The 20620-nt window shown below is 35.9% G+C and overlaps 1 protein-coding gene across 1 annotated transcript in view; it reads right to left on the bottom strand.

Moving 5' to 3' along the window:
* Window positions 1-7589, bottom strand: part of xpo7 (exportin 7) — a 37365-nt gene extending 29776 nt beyond the window's left edge. Inside the window, exon 1 of the mRNA XM_055019000.1 lies at window positions 7518-7589. Coding sequence (XP_054874975.1) covers window positions 7518-7550 — 33 coding nt within the window. The 5' untranslated portion in view covers window positions 7551-7589. The remainder of the gene's footprint in view (window positions 1-7517) is intronic.
* Between the last annotated feature and the right edge of the window lie 13031 nt (window positions 7590-20620).

The following is a 20620-nucleotide window of genomic DNA, read 5'->3' as shown; positions in this document are numbered from 1 at the left end:
AAATTTGCTGATTTTTTAAAATTTTTTATTATTATTGAATATTTTTGTTGCTGACAAACTTCTGCTCCACACTTCAGCCCAGTAGTTGACAGTAAATGAGCTGGTTTGCCAACTGACATTAACTCCAAAAGAAGAAGAAAGGAGATGAACACCAAAGAAGAAGGCGGGCCAATGTGTGTGAGAGCGGGGGAGAATGACCACTGTGATTGGCTTATGTGTGAAAAGAGGCGGGTCTTAGGGTTATCGTGTGAATCCTCAGGTCTCACATAATTCTTGTAAACACTGAACATTGACGACTGGATTATAGCTGCGTGTCCACTAGATGTGATTTTCCCGCACGGCAACGCATCACATCTGAAAATCGTACGGATGGTGGGTGGTCACTAGTGGACCACAATATGGTCACATGACAGCGCTGAGCAACAGCGGGTCACTACGTGGTCACATGACCGAGCTTTCAGCTGGACAGTCCTGCAGACAAGTCGGATCAACACAGTAGCTCGGCCACAAATTTTCACTTTTATTTCAAAAACACTCCAGCGAAAATTATTTCTGAAAGCATTTGAGGCAAGAAATAATCTGCAGCAGCTGAATCTGTCCTGGTTTTAGGTCATTGACACCTAGTTTAGATGTTTGAGGACAGTTTCATGATGCGTGGAATCTCCACACGTCACATCAAATTTGCATAAAGTAGAAGTCAGTGTACTTTATGCAAATGAGCTGCGGGTAAACACACCGGATCACAGCTGGAAACACACCACAACCTGACCAGCAGTGTGTTTCCAGCTGCAATCCAGCCAGTAAGCTGTTTATTATGTTGTGTCAACTGCTGCACAATAAATTGTGAATTGAAAACGTTATAGTTTCTGCATTTATTGTTCAAGTATTTATCAGTAATACAGTGAAAATAAGAGGAAATGTGAATATTTACTTTGCAAGTCGATTTCAGTGTACGCCCCTAAATTTTCTGCTTGCTCCTAAAATTTTAAGTTAGTGGCCGCTGTGCTCCTCGGAAAAAATGTTAGTCTGGAGCCCTGCATCTACACAACCCTCACAACCATCTACACAACCCTCATCTTCAGCAGAACCAGGAGCGCTCAGGAGCCTTAAACAAGAACTGAAGTTTGAGTTTCAGATCAGAGGATGGATCCAGTCGGCATTTTTCTGACCGACTTTAACGGCTTCATTCATGACTCAGCAGCACCAGAACTGCTGAGTGATGCTGCACAGTCACAGTGAGATGGCTGAATGATAAAACGGAGGAGCAGTGAGGTCAGAGTGAGTCTGTGTTCGCTGCTCACACCTGTCAGCAGCAGGTACAACCCCCTGGTGCATCATGGGAGCTCATGCTAGCACAGTTAGCCTTTAAAGCTGTAGCTAAAACAGCAAAACAACCACAAAAAGGTGGAAAATGACCTAAATGTGAAACAAAACAACCCCAAAATGATGTAAAAGGACCGCAATGTTCTACAAAGGCACCACAAAAAGATATAAAATGACCCCAAAATGATGTGAAACAGCGAAAATGGCTATTTTACACACACACACACACACACACACACACACACACACACACACAAACACACACACACACACACACACACACATCTATATATCTATATCTATCTACCTATATATATATATATATATATATATATATATATATATATATATATATATATATATATATATATATATATATATATATATATATTAAAGATCAGCAACAGCAATTTCTGGGCTCTGGATATTCGGTCCCAATTAATGACGAATTTTGTGTCTTTATGTGGTAATTCTGCCTTTCTCTGAGGCAGTTTTGTAGTTTTTTGTGGTAATTTCCTGTCTTTTTATGTGGTAGTTTCATCTTTGTACGGTGATTTATTGTCTTTTTTATGGTAATTTGGTGTTTTTGTTGTGATTTTGCATCTTCATGTGGCGATTTAGCATCTTTTAGTGAGTATTTTGTGCCAGTTTGTGGTAATTTTGTGTGCTTTTGTTGTATTAAATTATTGTGAAAAATACAACAGAAACTCCTATAAGATCGAATTATTCCTCTATTATTCCAAGGTCTATTTTAAGAGTTTCTCAAGTGAAAACGTCAAAGTTTTTCTGGTTCCGTCTCCTCCAACGTGAAAACGCTTCCTGGGCTTTACCCGAGAATAAACTGAATATCTTTACTGGACTCTTCCAGACGTCACGCTCAGAAAATGTGATGCTTTCTGGTTGTTTCCTGATTTTATTGCAGAAACACTCAGCAGATTATTGTTGGGCTGCTGGGATCAAATCCACGGTCTGAACACTTTTAAAACCCGCTGCTCCGATCTGGAAATGTTTACGTCCTGAAGTCCCGAGACAACGAGAAGCAGCTGGATTCTAATTTTACATCCAACCACCTCTGTTTTTATCAGTCCGACAGAAGAGAACACACAGATGTTTTTATCTGATCACATTTCATTCAGTTTGATCTGGATTCTGCAGGTGAATAAACATGTGACAAATGACAAAATGAAGGCATAAAACGAGGAAAATGAGACATAAACTGACCGCAGAGAAACACGACAAAAAAACGAGGCTCAAAACGACAAAAACGAGATTTAAAACAGCAAAAACGAGATTTAAAACAACAAAAATTAAACACTCAACAAAAATGAGATGCAAAATGACAAAAACGAAACACAAAATGACAAACACGAGACTCAAAATAACAAAAATGAGACAAATGACAAAAACGAGACACAAAACAACAAAAGCGAGACACAAAACAACAAAAGCGAGACTCAACAAAGCAAAAACGAACCACAAAATGACAAAAACAAGATGCAAAACGACAAAAACTGCTTCTTAAATGTGAATATTTCCTGGTCTAGTAAACGGAAAATCCAAATCTTCTGACATTTTAGAGCCCAAACAAACACAAGTTATTTAGAAAAAAAGCTAATTAAGCAGAAAAAGTTTAATCATTAATTAAGATGTTTTCAGGCTAAAATAACGAACAACTGTTGGTTTTAGCTTATCAGACGTGAAGATTTTTTCATTTTATCCATCATTTATGACTATAAACTAAGAATATTTGAGTTGTTGGAGGTTCTGAATGCTAAAAATACACATATTTTCAACACTTAATTAATCAGCAAATATAAATAATTAGTGTATTAGTAGATGGAAATATAAATAAATGCAGCTATAAATGTGATAAACCAGTTATAGTCCTTTATTAAATGACATTCAGTTACTTAAAAACAGTCAAAAGTGATGAAAAGTCGAGCAGAAACTGTCGATAAATGAACAGAAATGTGATCCAGAACAACTTTTAATAATTTATGAGCAGTTTTATTTACATTTCAGGCTAAAATCAGGAGCTAATGTTGGGTCAGATGTGATGATCTGCAGGTTTTTTCTGTTTTGTCTTTGAGCTGCAGACGTCCTTCAATGTGTGACGGGAGTTCTAAAGTGGAACAAATTTTAAAAACCTTCCTGAGGAGTGTTTTCCAACCAGATCACGATCTAACTGAGCGATATGATGAAGCCGTTTGGATGAGTTCCAGAGAAAGTCAAAGTCAGCGACGCTCAGCGCTGCCGTTAGCATCCAGGCTAACCAGCTAGCATCCACAGAGAAGCAGAGAAACCCTCCAGGACGCTTTTTAAAGGTAGAAAACAAGGTTTATGTTTGAAATAAGAAAGTGGAGTTTCTACTTATGGTGCATCTGAACGATAAATACGTGTTTCCTGCAGGGATTTTATTCCTCTTTGGAGCCAAAATCATCACATTTATGAAGCTGGAACCTGAAAATGTTCACAATAATCAGAATTATCTTCTATAAATTCACCAACTGATGGTTGCATCATTAATTTATTAATCTGATCCTTAAATACGGAGATGTTTATAGAACATCAGATATCTGGATGTGATTCTGTCAGACCCTGGTTCACTGGTTCCACAACCTAGACTCATGAAATTACGCACAAAATGAAAAAAAATTCACACAAAATGAAACAAATTATACACAAAACGAGAAAAAAGAGACACAAACCAAGTGCAAAGACACAAACTGACAAAAAACAAGACTCAAAACAACAAAGAAAATGACAAAAACGAGACTCAAAACAGCAGACAAAACACAAAGCAAAAAAATGACAAAAAAACTACAAAAACAAGACTCAAAGAAACAAAAACGAGACGCAAAACAACAGAAGTGAGAGACACAACAAAAACTAGACACAAAGTGACAAAAACAAGATGCAAAAAAACAAAAACAAGATGCAAAGCAACAAAAACGAGATGCAAAACAACAAAAATGAGACAAAACAACAAAAACGAGACTCAAAGCAACAAAAAACAAAGAAAACAACAAAAACGAGACGCAAAACAAGAACTAAAACCAAACTCATTAACTATTACAAAAACTGTGAAAAAGTGTCCATGAGTCCAACATGAAGTCTGCCCGACACCATTTGACTCCGAACCACAGTCTGCTCTGCTACATGTGCTGAAAAGATTTTTTAATACATTTTTATTTGAAAAAATAGGCCAATTTTTATTATTTTAACTGTCCAAAAACTATGAAAAACTGTCAGATTAGCTCAATTAACTTTCCAATGAGGACACCACTTGACTACGAACCACCCTCTGTTCTGCTACATGTGCTGCAGTCAGCTGATCGAAAACAATGGAGCTGTTCTGCTTGACAAACTACAGATGAGACAATAGATTTCTAAATGATCCCAAACATCCTTTTCTGCTTTATGTTCTGTTTTATATGCGCACATATTGGTTAAATATCAGATATATCAGATGGGCTCCACTTTAAAGTTCTTGTTTTGTCCAATAAACTGTCCAGAAAATAAAAATATTCCATTTAAACGATTAAATAAATCAGGAAAAAATGAAAATCTACAAATCTGAGGCATTACAATGAGAGAATATTTAACATTTTTACTGGATAAAGACCAAAAACTTGTTCAGGACCAAAAATAAATTATTGTTTTAATAAAAATATCATTTTAAAAGAAGCATTGACCCTCTGTGCTGCTTTTTTTGGGATGTTAGAATAAAATGACTCGTCTTAAATGTCCCATTGTTGTTGTTGATATTAGTTTTAGAACTAAAATTAAATTCTTTGCAGAATAGTCTGACTATGCAAGGCCAGAACAGAACTAAGCCAGAGTTACAGTACATCTTTGAAGTATTTTGCAATAATTTACAAATATAATTAAATACATTATATAAAAAGAGAGGAATCTTCGACTCTAAGAAGCTACAACAGAATATTTGTCATTTTTAACGTGAAAAAGACTAAAAACGTGCTCAAAACTAGAGGAAAACACACTAAACTAGTAAAAACAAGCTGGTATCTGCTCTGCTGTGGTTAGAATAAAGCCACTAGTCTTACTGGTCCCTCAAAGTAAAATTCTATTGTTAATGTCTTTTCATGTTTCATAAATACACTACAATCTTTTGCTGCAGAATGGTCTGATAAAGCCACACCAGAGTATCAGTACATGTGCAGGATTTAAGTAATAATTTAAAAAATAAGCTGTTTATATAATGAGAAAAATCATAAAAAGTAATACGTTTCATTCTGAGAAGCTTCAAATGGAGAATATTTGTCATTTTTAACAAGAAAAGGCTAAAAATGTGTAGAATGGTCTGACAATGGAAGGCCAGAACTGAACTAAAACTAGAGTTACAGTACATCTTTGCACCATTTTGCAATAATTTACAATTAGAATTAAATGAATTATATAAAAGAGAAACTAATCTTTACTTTTAAGAGGCTGCAACAGCAGAATATTTGTCATTTTTAATTTGAAAACGACTAAAAATATGTTTGAAACCAGGGAAAAATGGACCAAACAGGTAAAAATTCGCTGGTATTCACTGCTCTGCTGTGGTTAGAATAAAATGACTTGTCTAAAATGTCCTATATGGTAAAAATCTATTGTTGTTGTGTATAAATAAATCTAAATTCTGGCAGAATGGCCTGACTATCCAAGATCAGAACAGAACTACAGAGTTACAGTATATATTTACAGTATTTTAGAAACAGAATAAGTTACATAAAAAGAAAAGAATCAACTCTGAGAAGCTGAAACTGCAGAATATTTGTCATTTTTAATGCGAAAAAGACTAAAAAGCAGAGAAAAACAGACCAAACAGTTAAAAAACAAGCTGGCATCTGCTCTGCTGTGGTTAGAATAAAGCCACTAGTCTTACTGGTCCTTCATTGTGAAAATCTATTATTAATGTCTTTTCATGTTTCATAAATAAACTAAAATCTTTTGCTGTAGAATGGTCTGATAAAGCCACACCAGAGTATCAGTACATCTGTTGAGGATTTAAGTAATAATTTAAAAAATAATCAGTTTATATAATGAGATAAATCATAAAAAGTAATAAATGTTTAATTCTGAGAAGCTTCAAATGGAGAATTGTAATTTTTCCTGTAAGAGGCTGAAAACGTGGTGAGAATCAGAGAAAAACAGAGAAAACTGAAAACAGTGACAACACGCCGCTCTGCTGGATGAAGTCATGCTAATGCTTCCTGCTAGCTGCCGCATTACCGGCTACAAACCACAGCTAGCCCCGGGACTGGTTCTGGAACCAGCCCGGTCCTCCTCAGACCATGATGGAGGACCAGAGTGGGGACCACAGCAGACCCCCAGCCTCAGCCGGACCCCGTCCTCTGTGGGTCCAGCATGTGTCCCGACCACATCACGGAGCGGCTAAGCTAGCAGCTAGCTAAACAAAACAGCGCCGCTCGGCTCCGCGCATCACCGACACAGGTGTTAAAATCCCCGCTGTTCCGGCTCCGGTGCTCCCGCTGTGCGGCGTGCGGCTCGCCACGGTGGGCACGGAGCCCATTTCACCGACTAACAGTTAAACAGACCCGGTCATGTTTTCAAACGGACTCGGGCGGGAGAAGTCTGGCTGAGGCTAACGTTAGCCTAGCCTGCTAGCGGCGGCGGCTCCGTGCGGCTCAGTCGAGCAGTGGGACATCAAACGCCGCCTGAGAGCACACAAAGCCCCGCAGCACGAGTCCGGTTCTCGGTCACCGGCAGGACCTCCGTGGGGACCCGGAGCCGCCTGGCGCCAACTGACAGCTAGCCTGACAGCTATCGGTCCGCGGACACCATTTCTGTTTTATTGTTTACTCCACCAACACAGACCGAATAAACCCGCCTTTAACCCGGCGGGAACGAGCCTCCAGCCGGCACGGAAACCCAGGTCCAGACCGGCTCCGAGCCCGGGTTCAGCGGCTTTGTTTTGGAGTCTGGAGCTCCGGGCAGCTAACGCCGCTAACCGCAGCCCAGAGCCGAGCACTGACAGCAGGCCACAAGTCAACACAGGCGGCCACATCCTTTCTTTTACCGCCGACAGCCGCCTCCCGGCCGCCGCCTGCACCCAGCGGCCGCTCGCCGGCTCCCTGCCCGGAGCAGAGCACCAGAATCCGCGTTGGGCCCCTCGGCCGGGCTCTGGGATGAAGTGTCGGTTAGAAAAACATGAAACCTCCGCTTACCTGCACATGATCCGCCATTTTTCTCCATTTCATGCACCTCTCACTCCCCCGCTTATGGATGGAGGAGGAACAGCGCCGCCGCTGGAGGCCGAGGGGACAGCAGGAGGGGGGAAATATGAAATAATCATAATAATCATAATAATAATAAAATATGATATTAAAAATAGTAAGATATAAAATGATATTAATAAAATAAAAAATAATAGTAATAATAAAATATAAAGTAATAATAAACATATATAAATATAAAATAAAATAATAAAATATAAAATAATAAAATAATAATAAAAATATATCACTGGGATTGCAGGAGGGGAAAAATATAAAATAATAATAATAATAATAATAATAATAATAATAATAATAATAATAATAATAATAATAATAATAATAATAATAATAACAGTAAAATATAAAGTAATTAAAAAATCTATAAATTTACAATAAGAATAAAAATGTAACACAACATTTAAAAAAAATACACCACAATAAAAATAATAAAATATTGAATAGTAATAAAAAATCTAACGCAAAGAGCACAGAAGGGGACAATAATAATAACAAAATTATATAAAATAATGAAAATATACAATAATAATAAAAATATAAGACAACATTATTAAAAAATAGTATACAAAAATGCAAAATAATAATAATAATAATAATAATAATAATAATAATAATAATAATAATAATAATATTAATAATAATAATAATAATAATAATAATAATAAAATAATAAAAAATATTTAACACTGGGAGGACAGGAGGGGACAGCTGGGCTGATATTAAAGATATTAAAAATATAATTATAATAATGATGATAATAATAATAATAATAATAATAATAAGAAGAAGAAGAATGTAACACAACATTATAAAACCATACAACACAATAACAACACAGGACCGCCAGCCTGGAACACAATACAATAACATAAAACACTATAAAAATATAAAAAAATAACATCATAAAAATACACAAAACATTGTGACAATACAAAATAAAACACTACAAAAATACACAACATTGAATAAGATTATAAAATTTGTTCTTCAACAGAGTCCAAAAAGTACATATTTTCTATGATTACAATTATTGTCATTATTATTGTTATTATTATTATTATTATTATTATTATTATTATTATTATTATTATTATTATTATTATTATTATTATTATTGTTATTATTATTATTATTATTATTATTATTATTATTATTATTATTATTATTATTATTATTATTATTATTATTATTATTATTATTACTTTATTCCATCTAATAGCACCACTTCTGCTTCTCTTTCTGCATCTAAAACCAAAACTAAATCAATCTAAACTGAATGACATCCGCTTTTGGAAATAGTTCTTATTAAATGTGAATATTAAATGTTTGGTTTTTGTGAGATTTGAATGCAGGAGTTTAATCAAAGCTACAGTTTGGTCAAATGTTATTGTCCTTAAAGGAAGATATCTGTGTTCCATTTATCCAAATCCTGTAACTACAAACTAATCTCAGCTGCTTTAATTCCAGTTTTCTCATTTCTGAAAATACTAATCAGTAAAAATGTGAAACATTTCATGAGTCGAGCTTCTATCATGTGAAAGTCTGATGATTTTCTTTTTATAAACATGAAATCAGATTTGATTTTTAAAAATTAATTTTCAGGTTTGAAAGCTTTGTGAAGGTATCACTTTGGATTTTTTAAAATAAAAACATTGATGCTTTTTTCGAATAAACTCTCTTGGGGTGTTTTTTCAGGGAAATTTCAGAGAAATAAAATGTTTTACCTTTTGGAAATCAGCTAAATATCGCTTTATGTATTTTTATATCTACATATTAATTCATTCCTTCATTTCTGTTTTAAAAAAGACACAAAATGACCTCAACTAGACAGAAACAACCACAGAGAAACACAGCCTGATCACAAAGAGACACAAAATGACTAAAAAAAGACACAAAAAGACAAAAAAAACCCACAAACGACAAAAAAGACATAAAATGTCCACAAAGGGACATAAAAAGACCAAAAAAACCCACAAAATGACAAAAAAGACAAAATGACTAAAAAAAGACATAAAACAACTAAAAAAACCAAAATGACTAAAAAATACACAAAATAACTTAAAAAAGACACAAAATGACTTAAAAAAAGACAAAACAACCAAAAAAGACACAAAACCACTAAAAAAAGACACAAAGTTACAAAAAAGACACAAATTGACTAAAAAAAGACACAAACGACTAAAAAGAAGACACAAAATGTCCACAAAGAGACATAAAAAGACACAAATTGACAAAAGAAAGACACAAAATGTCCAGAGACACACAAAACAACCTCAGAGACATAAATATTTCTCTGCACTGCCTCTAGTTCTTTTTTCTAACTGTGCTGTTGTTAACTATAACTTCTGTTCTGTTAATAAAGTTCTGAACAGAGCTAATATTATGGGATGTTTCATGTTCCCGGAGCAGCAGCTGGAGCAGAGCTGCACTTCCTGCTGTGGACACTAGAGGGCAGCAAACGACCACTGATCTGATGAGGAGGTCCAGGTTCTACCCACAGACTGAATGGTTCTAACAGGAACAGGAGCAGAACCTCTGACCAGTTTGCATTCTGCGTCTCTTTGTGGTTGTTTTGTGTCTGTGGTTGTTTTGTGTCTCTTTGTGGTTGTTTTGTGTCTCTTTGTGGTTGTTTTGTGTCTCTTTGTGGTCGTTTTGTGTCTCTTTGTGGTCGTTTTGTGTTAGTTTATGATCATTTTGTGTGTGTTTGAGGTGTTTGTGGTCATTCTGTGTTTCAGTTCAATAGTTTTTCATCTCTGTTTAGTGTTTTTATTATATCAAAATTTTGCCATTTTCTGTCATATTCTTCACTTTCTTTCACTTTATTTAGATTTTTTATCTCATAATTTGACTTTGTTTCATAAATAGGATTTATTGTTACTTATGTAACGTTTTTAACTCTTAATTTTGGAGTTTTATGTTAGAATATATCTTCTTTTTATCTTGTAATTTAGATTTCTGTCTGTTCCAGCATTTTATATTGTATTGGAATTATTTTATCTCATTCTTTTGACTTTATTTTTATTTAATTTAAAAAACATACTTCATTATTTTGAGGTTTCGAGTCACAATCTTTACCTGTAACCTCAGAGTTTGGGTTTCTGTCCCACAATTGTGACTAAAGAGAATATTTATTCTTTTTATCTTGTAATTTAGATTTCTGTCTCAGTTCCAGTTTTTTAACTCATAATTAAGACTTTTTTAATCTCATTGTTTCGATTTTTTATGCAATAATTGAAAAATATCCGTGTTATTATTATTATTATTATTATTATTATTATTAATAATAATAATAATAATAATAATAATAATAACAACAACAACAACAACAACAACAATAATAATAATAATAATAATAATAATAATAATAATAATAATAATAATAATAATAATAATAATAATAATAATAATAATGATAATGATAATGATAATAATAATCTTTACCTCTGTTCTCATGAATTAGATTTCTGTCCCATAAATGTGAATTTTATTTCAATAATTTAAGTATTTTATCACATAATTTGTTCTTTTATCTCACTGTTTTGACTTTTTATTCACTAGTTTAAAAATTTAATCTCATTATTTTGAAGTTTCAGATCAGAATCTTGGATTTCTGTCCCATATTTTTAAATTTTACTCTCATAATTTTCATATTTTATCTCATAATTTGGACTTTTTTTTTACCCTTTATGAAACGTTTTTAACTCTTAATTTAGGCATTTTGTTTGTCATATTTATTCTTTTTATCTTATAACATAGATTTCTGTCTGAATTCCAACTTTCTATTTCATAATTAAGATTTCTTATGTCTTTGTTTTTACTTCTTATTCAATAACTTTACAATTAAATCTCATTATTTTGAGGAATCAGATCATAGTCTTGGATTTCTGTCCCATAATTTTGACTTTTAATCTCATAATTTAAATATTTTATCTCATAATTTGACATTTATGACAGAATTTAAAAAAAATCTCAATCTTGATTTCTATGTCATAATTCCGGCTTTTATTTTGATAATTTCTAGTCTAAATTTTTAGAAATTCAACAGATTTAACCTGAAGGAGACGCAGAGCTATGACAGATGTTGACCTGCAGGGGGCAGCAGAGCATCAGTGTTCAACACACACACGCACGCACGCACACACACACACAAACACACGCGCACACACACACACACACACACACGCACGCACGCACGCACGCACACACACACACACACGCACGCACGCACGCACACACACACACACACACTCACTCACTCACTCAAACACGTACAAACCCTGCTGACTGTGTTTACGTCACGCTACAAGCACGGATAATGATCTTCACCTGGTGTGTGTGTGTGTGTGTGTGTGTGTGTGTGTGTGTGCGTGCGTGCGTGCGTGCGTGTGTGTGTGTGTTGTTTAAATAATTTAAATAAACTGGACTCAGACGACATGAAGCTCAGAGATGAAAGTCGCTGTATTTTTCTTCATGTGATGAAGACGAAGGATGATGAAGGCTGCTACAGAATAAACATGGAGGAGGCTGAGTCCTGATTGGATGTGGAGCAGGAGGGGGCGGAGTCTCTGAGGTCTCAGGTGTTTCATGGACTCTCCATCAGGTGAAGAAGATTAGAGTTCAGAGAGACTATCGATCAGAAGAATAATCTGATGTTCTCAGAAACCAGGATGGAAAAGGAGAGAAAAGATTTAAAACAACCACAAAGAGACACAAAACGACCACAAAGAGACACAAAACCACCAGAGAGACACAAAACAACCACAAAAAAGGACAAAATGACCACAAAGAGACACAAAACGACCTTGAAGCCATAAATTGACTAAAAATGCACAAAAAAGACACAAAAACATAAAAGATAGACTAAAAATTAGTAAAGAAATATTCAATATGAGCCCAAAATGGCTTTAAAATGATCCAAAATTATGTGAAAACTGTCTGAAATGAGTTAGAAATTGTCCAGTGACAGATTTTCTTCTCTGTTTCAATGATTTTATTATTTCAGTTTCATTTTGATTTTTAAATCAAATTTTATGTGAAATGGATTGTATCTGTGTGCTTTTGTGTTATATAATTTTATGTAGGTTTTTTTTTTTACATTTATGTTTTTAGGTTTTGACTTAAATCAAATTTCATCTATTTTTTAAAAAATCTATTCTATTTTTATGCTTTGTTTTTCAGGTAGATTTTTATCTATTTTTGATTATTTTATTTTAATATATTTGTATATCCTTTCTGTTATTTCAATGTTTTATGCTTTTTAAAGAATCATGTAATCTTAATATTTTATTTTATTTTATGCTTTCATTTTTAAATAAATTTTTTGATTATTTCATTTTAATACGATCTTATCTACTTTCTGTTATTTTATGCTTTCATTTTTTAAAATCTAATTTCAATTATTTATGATTATACTATTGTATTTTATGCATTGTTTTTAAAGTATGTTTTTTGTCTATTTTTGATTATTATATTTGCATATTTTTTATTTACTTTTATTTGCTATTATTTTCATGTATTTTTATGCCCTTTTGAAAGAATCAAAATGTATGGATTTTTAACATTTTATTTTATTTTATTTTATTTCATGCTTTAATTTTGTAATTTCATTTTGATTATTTTATTTCACAACATTTTATCTACTTTTTATTATTATAATGTTTAAATATGCCTTTTTTAAGAATCAAAATGCATGTGTATTTAATATTTTATGCTTTAATTGTTTAAATGTAATTGTATTTATTTTTTGAATATTCTTATTTTAATATAATTTTATCTACTTCCTGTATTTTAATGTTTTTTATGCTTTAATTTTTTATAATTTTATTTTATTTATTTTGATGATTTTATTGTATTTTTATGATTTCTTCTTAAATAAAAATTGGTCTAGGTTGTTTTTTTTATTTGTGTTGTTATTTTCTATATTTTTTGTATTTTTATTTTTATTTATATTTTACCCAGTTTGTATTTTTATTTGATTTTACTGTGACTCTGTTTCTTGGTTTGTCTTTGGTTCTGACCCTTCAGGTGTGACTCTGCAGCTCACCTGGTCAGACTGGAGCTCAACATGTGAACTCTGCAGTGGCTCCAGGTCATTTATTTTGGCGGGGTGAGGCCGTTCTGGTCATTTTGGCTTCTGAATCGAGTCCATCAGAGCGTTTTAAAGCAGCTTGTTGTTCCGTGAAGTTTCCAGCAGCGACAGAAAAAAGACTGCAGAGTTTATAGCAGCACAAACTCTCCCTCAGAGCTCGATAAAAAGCCTCGTCACGTCAAAATAAAGCTAAAACTGTCTGTTAATCACATCATTTCAGCTCCTCAGCTGCTGGAATCTAAAATTATTTCTACCAGTTTTCTCTCCGACCTCACCAGGAAACCAATCAAAGGAATAATTCCATTAATGCTGTTTTACTAAAAGTGTTTAAAGAGAGAACAGACGTTTAAAAGGCAGAAAACTCCCGTTATTCTGTGTTTTTATGTTTTGTTTTCCGCCCACCAACAGAACCAGCTGTGCTCTGTCGGGTCGATTCAGATGAACCTCAGTTTTACCTTCATGCCGCCCACGTTTCCGCTCTCACATTAACAGTTCGGGGTCTTTTACCTCCCACACCGGCAGATCTGATGGTGATGCTACAGCTGCTGCCACCAAATGGTTCTAAAGGAACATTTAAACCTGGAGCACCACAGAGACGGGAGCTATTTATGGAAGTTTACAAAGGTGTCTGATGTTCGAGGACCAAACAATGAGTGTTTTTAGGGTGTTTACTTCAGAGTCAGATCAGTTCAAGGTCTTCAATGAGATTCTACAAGTTATCGTAGGGGGTTCTAGGTTCTTTGGGATGCCATAGAGGTCCTTCGGGTGGGTTTAGTACTCTTTGAAAAGATCTGAAAAAGTTCTAGGTACATGGAAAGGTTATAGGGATCACTGACGAGGGTTCAAGGTCTTTTATGAGGTTCTACAAGTTATTGTACAGGGTTCTGGATTCTTTGGGATGCCATAGAGGTCCTTCGGGTGGGTTTAGTGCCCTCTGAAAATGTCTGAAAAAATTCTAGGTATGCATGAAGGTCGTAGGGGTCATTGACGAGGGTTCTGTTCTAGAAGTTATCATAGGAGGTTTTAGGGTCTTTGGGATGTCCTAGAGGTGCTTCAGACAGATGCAGTACTCCCTGAAAAGGTCTGAAAAAGTTCTAGGTACGTATAAAGGTCGTAGGGATCATTCACGAGGGTTCAAGGTTTTGAATACGGTTCTAGACGTTATTGTAGGGGGTTCTATGTTCTTTGGGATGCCCTAGAGGTCTTTCAGGCAGGTTCAGTGTTCTCTGAACATGTCTGAGAAAATTCTAGGTACGTATAAAAGTCACTGGGATCATTGACGAGGGATCAAGGTCTTTAATGAGATTCTAGAAGTTTTTGTACGGGCTTCTAGATTCCTTGGAATGCCCTAGAGGTCCTTCAGGTGGGTTTAGTGCTCCCTGAAAACATCTGGAAAAAGTTCTAGGTATGTGTAAAGGTTGTAGGGGTCACTGACGAGGGTTCAAGGTCTTTAATAAGGTTGTCACTCTGGAAATTTTCGTAGGGGGTTCTCAGTTCTTTGGAATGCCATAGAGGTCCTTCAGGTGGGTTTAGTGCTCCCTGAAAACATCTGGAAAAAGTTCTAGGTACGTGTAAAGGTTGTAGGGGTCACTGACAAGGGTTCAAGGCCTTTTAAGAGGTTCCATGGCTCATTGAGGAGAGTTCTAAGTTTGTTAGGTGATTGTAGAGGTTTTAATGGTCACTGAAAGAGGTTCTGTGGGGTCCTTCAGAAGTTTTAGTGCTCCCTGAAAAGGTCTAAAGAAGTTCTAGGCCCATATAAAAGTTGTAGGGATCACTGATGAGGGTTCAAGGCCTCCGTAAGTGTTGCAGGGGTTATTGAGGACTGTTATTTTGCGAATATCTAGGAGCTACCATAGTGAGTCTTCGTTTCTCTCTGAAGTTCTACAGGCTATTGAAAAGGGTTCTCAGTCTTTCAGGAAATTCAAGGAGTCGTAGGAGTTTCAGTGCTACTTGAAAAATTTTGAAAGGTTTATGTACATGTGAAGAATGTAGAGGTCATTGACAAGGTTTCAGGTTCCTATGGAGGTTCTAGGGTTTTTTGAAAAGGGTTCCAGATGTTTTGGGAAGTTCTAGTTGTTATTCAGGAGGTTATGGGGATCACAGAGGAAGGCTCTAGACGTTTTCTAAGAGTCTACTAACCTTTGAGGAAGTTATGAAGGTCCCTTTAAGAGGTTAAGAGGTTCTCGGGGATCATTAAACATGTCCCTAGTGGTTTACATCTTTTGAAATGTTCTGTTGGTCATTGAGGAGGTTCTAGATGACTCTATAGGTTCTTGCAGTCACAGAGAATGTTCTGCAGGTCATGTATAGAGTATAACTACAGGATCATGGTCTCTTTGGGGGTCCTAGGGGCCATTGTTTAGGGCTATAGGCATTTTTTATGAGATTCTAGTTGTCATCGAGGTGTTTCTGTGTGATTCTACAGGTTCTAGTGGTCAAACTGAGATGGTTCTACAGGTCATTTCAAAAGTCTCAGCTGAAGAGGTTCTAGGGGTCATTAACGAGATTTCAAGGTATTTTACGAGGTTCTACAGTTCATTGTGGAGGGTTCTAAGTTTGCTAGGTAATACTAGAGGTTTTTGTGTTCATCATAGATGTTATAAGGGTCATTTAAGATGTTTTATTGGTCACTGAAGAGGTTCTACGTCCTGTCAGGTCTCTGTACTCACTGGAGAGGTCTGATGACGTTCTTGTGTTTTGAAGGTTGTTGGGTTCTTTGGTGGTTGTTTATGGTGAACATGTGGAACAATGTGACCTGTGTCTGTTGTTTATCACAGAATGAAGCCAAAATAAACCAATCCTTTAGCCTCTGCTATACTCATTTGTTAGTAAGTGTTAGCATACTAGCACACTGAGCGAAGACGGTGTAATTATACATGCTGAGCCTGTTAGCATGTTAGCATGGTGACTGTGAGCATGTAACCCTGGAGGTTGCTGCCAGTATGACAAATTACTCTGATTTAGTTCAGAGTTCCTCTGCATTAGTGGCCTCATTAGCTGCTTTATATTTGGGTTCTTATTCTGGTTCTGAGTGGAGGAGCCTGAAGGTCTCTGATCAGGTGGATCAACTAGGACTGACAGGACTAAATTTATTAGCCTAATGTCTGACTCATAACTAATTAAAACCCCAGTCAGGAGCCAACAGAAGCATTATTCTTATTCAGTCTGAACCGCTAAAATAAGGCATCTAACCAATTATGTGCTGCCTCCTGCTTCTCAGTTATTTCAGGCAGAATTTTTAACATTCATTTGTCACATGTGAGGCTCTGCAGGCTTCTGGCTACATCACAAGCCTCAGAACTCTGCAGGCCCTTTAGAACCAGACTTTCTTTGGTACACAACAAACAAGAAACTAATTTAGTTCCCTCGTGGCGAGAACGTCGGCATCCTGATGTGACCCGTTTTAAACTTACAAAGAACAACGGTTACGTATACAGACCCAGAAGAACGAAATCATGTGAAGTCATGAAGAACAGCATAAATGACTGGTTTCTGGGAGGTTCTAATGGTCACTGAGGAGGTTCTAGGTCATTAATGGACCTTATTGTTGTAAACACAGGCTGTAGGGTCTATTAGTAGAGTCTAATGTTCACAGTGGAGGTGCTGTTTGGAATGAAGAAGGTTCTACTGGTCATGAAAGAAGGAAGTTCCAGGTTCTAGGTCCTTCAGCGAGTTCTAAAGGTCATTAAACAGAAGATCCTTTAATATGTTTAATGTTCTAAATAAACCCTCTACTTTCCTCTGGGAGGTTTCAGTCCTTTAGTGGTATTTGAGGAGATTCTTGGTCAATTAGAAAATTAAGATGTTCTTTAGCATGTTCTAGACATGTGTCGGTAGCTTTAGAAGCCAGTTTTGGAGGTTCTAGTGTAAGTTGTTTAGGAGGTTCTACCTTGTGAAGTTCTAGAGGTTGAATAAGACACTTTTAGACAATTGTAGAGGCAATTTAGAGGTTCTAGTTTTCCTCTAGAGGACTCTTATAAAGTGCTATGGGTTCTTTAGAATGATTGGTGTTCAAAAAGAAGTTTTTGATAGGTTCTTTTGGTCATTGAGGAAGCTGTAAGTCATTTATGAACGTTCAGTGTTCTAGTGCTCTATGATGAAGTGCTGTTGGAGGTTCTACTTTTCATTAAAGAGGAAGGTTCTGGGTTCTAGATCCTTTAGCAGGTTCTAAAGGTCCCTCAGCAAGTTGTAGAAGTTGTTTATTATGTTTAATAATAGAAACAAAGGCTCTTCTATCCCTCTAGGGAGGTTCTAGTGGTGATTTTGTTCTTGAGGGGTGTTAAAGGAGACCATTGGTCATTTCAGGAGGTTCTAGAGGTCACTGAGGAGGGGCAATTTTTCAATGAAAAGGTTGTAGATGGTTCTAAAGGTTCTATTGATTACAGAGGCAGAGGCTGTAGTGGTCAGAGGAGAGGTCCTAAACTTGTTTCATATATTCAACGTAGCCATTTCCAAGGTTCCACTGGTCATTAAGGAGGTTCTAGATACCCTGTAGAGCTGTAGAATGATCACTGAGGAGATTCTCAGTCCTTTAGAAGGTTCTAGGGGTCAACAAGCAATTTCTAGACTCCAATATGATGTTTATCATCCTGTAAGATGTTCAACAAAAGAAGTCATTTAACCTGCCATGTGGGAGGTTCTACTGAGGATGAAATGGTTTCATAGATTCTCTAAATTCTGTTTATGACGTTCTTCATGTCCATTAGGGAGTTCATGATGAATACTCTGCTAGGTGGTCACTGAGGAGGTTCTGTTGGTCATTTCAGAGGTTATACCGGTTCTTGGAGATGTTCTCCAAACAGAAGGAAAGTAAAAGCTCCCCTATAGAGGCCTGCAGCATGTGTGGAACGGTAAATATAAAATAAAGGTTCCAGTTTGGAGTAATATTCTTATTCATTAATGTTTTTATTGTTCTTCTCAGATCGGTCTGTTAAATTTTTGTTTTCTTCTTCCAAAGACTCGACTGAAGACGTTCAAACTCAGCCTTCAGTTTGTTAAATGATGGATCGGTTCTTCTAAACATGCCGTTCTCAGGAGAACAGGAAGTATCTCCAGCTGCATAAATATTTATTATCGTCACATCATCAGTATGAAGAGTTTCCTCCCTGAGGTTCTGCTGGCAGCTCGCTGTTTGTGTTTCATCATCCGTGACAGTTTTCACACCGTTTCAGTTTCCAGTCGCTGGATCATTGTTTACTGAGGAAGATCTGCTGTTCTGTTCCAAGACGTTCTCGTTTAGTGTCGCCTGGTTTGTCTTCAACAAAGCTGCTGCATGTTTCACGAGTTCAGTTCTGAGAGATCCAAAGGTACGAGGCAGGATGACGGAACAGGAGGGAGATTTAAAGATGGCATAAAAACCAGGCAGACAAGCAGAAAGCTCAGGGAACCGGCCTGGTAGAGGCTCAAAAACGTTCCAACACCGTGGAACCTCAGTTTCCTCTTATCTCTGAAAACATTTAACCTTAAACTAATTTCATTTGACATCCTGCTGCATTGTAACATTAAAATAATCAGTGCAAAACAAGTTCTACCTGTCACTGAGGACGTTTTAAGGTGTTTTAGAGGTCCTGTTCTAGGTTCTAGTCGTCATTGAAGATGTTTTAGATGTCATTTAGGGGGTAAGGGGTAACTTAGGTTCTTAATGGGGTTCTAGAGTTCTTGGTTAAAGTTCTGTGGGTTCTTTGAATTGTTCCCTGATCATAAAGAAGCATTTTAAGTGGTTCTAGATGTCTTTTAAGGGGTTCTAATGGTAATTGAAGAGGTTCTAGAGGTCTTTATTGGGGTTGAGTGGTAACTGAGGTCCTTTACAGGGTTCTAGAGTCTTGGTTGAAGTTCTGCAGGTCCTTTAAATTGTTCCCTGTTGAAAACAATGTATTTTAAATGGTTCCTGTGGTCACTGAAGATGTTTTAGACATAATTTAAGAGGTTTTAAAGGTTGTCTATAAAAACGTATTGTTTACTGTTCATAAAAAATAAAAAAAACATTTAGGAGGTTCTGGTCACTGAAGATGTTCTAAATGTCCTCTATGGTGGTAAGTGGTAAATGCGGTCCTTTATGTGGTTCTAGAGGTCTTGGTTGAAGTTCTATGGGTCCTTTGATTTATTCATCATCAAAAAAAAGTACTTTAAGTGGTTCCAGTGCATGGTCATTGAATATGTTGTAGAGATAAGTTAAGAGGTTCTAAAGGTCGTGTATAATATTAGAAAATATTTTTTAGGTTGTTTACTGTTCATAAAGAAACCACTTAGGAGGTTCTAGTGGTCATTGAGGATGTTCCAGATATCATTTAAAGGGACCCTCTAGATGTCGTTGAAGGTGGTAAGTGATAAATGTGGTCCTTTATATGGTTCCAGAGGTCTTGGATTAAGTTCTGTGGGTCCTTTTAATTGTTCCCTGTTCAAAAAGAAGCATTTTAAGTGGTTCCAGATATCTTTTAATGGGTTCTATTGGTAATTGAGGAGGTTCCAATACAAGTTCCTGTATGAAATTTTAAAGGTTCTTTTTAAGCTGGTAACTATTCAAGAAGTAGCCATTTAGGAGGTTCTAGTGGTCACTGAAGATGTTTTAGATATCACTTATGGGAAAAACACGATAACTTAGGTCCTTTATGGGGTTCTAGAGGTCTTGGATGAAGTTCTATGGGTCCTTTGAATTGTTCACTACTGAAAAAAAAAGTATTTTGAAGTCTCGGTTGAAGTTCTGTCGGTCCTTTGTATTGTTCTCTGTTGAAAATAAAGTATTATAAGTGGGTCCAGATATCTTTTAAGGGTTTCTATTGGTAACTGAGGAGGTTCTAGAGGTCTCTATGGGGGTTGAGTGATAACTGAGGTCCTTTACAGGGTTCTAGAGGTCTTGGGAGAAGTTCTACAGGTCCTTTAAATTGTTCTCTCTTGAAAAAGAAGTATTTAAGTGGTTCCACTCGTCACTGTATATGTTCTAGATATC

This window comes from Amphiprion ocellaris, chromosome 17 (assembly GCF_022539595.1).
Source record: "Amphiprion ocellaris isolate individual 3 ecotype Okinawa chromosome 17, ASM2253959v1, whole genome shotgun sequence".
In the NCBI taxonomy this organism is placed as follows: domain Eukaryota; kingdom Metazoa; phylum Chordata; class Actinopteri; family Pomacentridae; genus Amphiprion; species Amphiprion ocellaris.
This window is presented reverse-complemented; position numbering and strand designations above follow the sequence as displayed.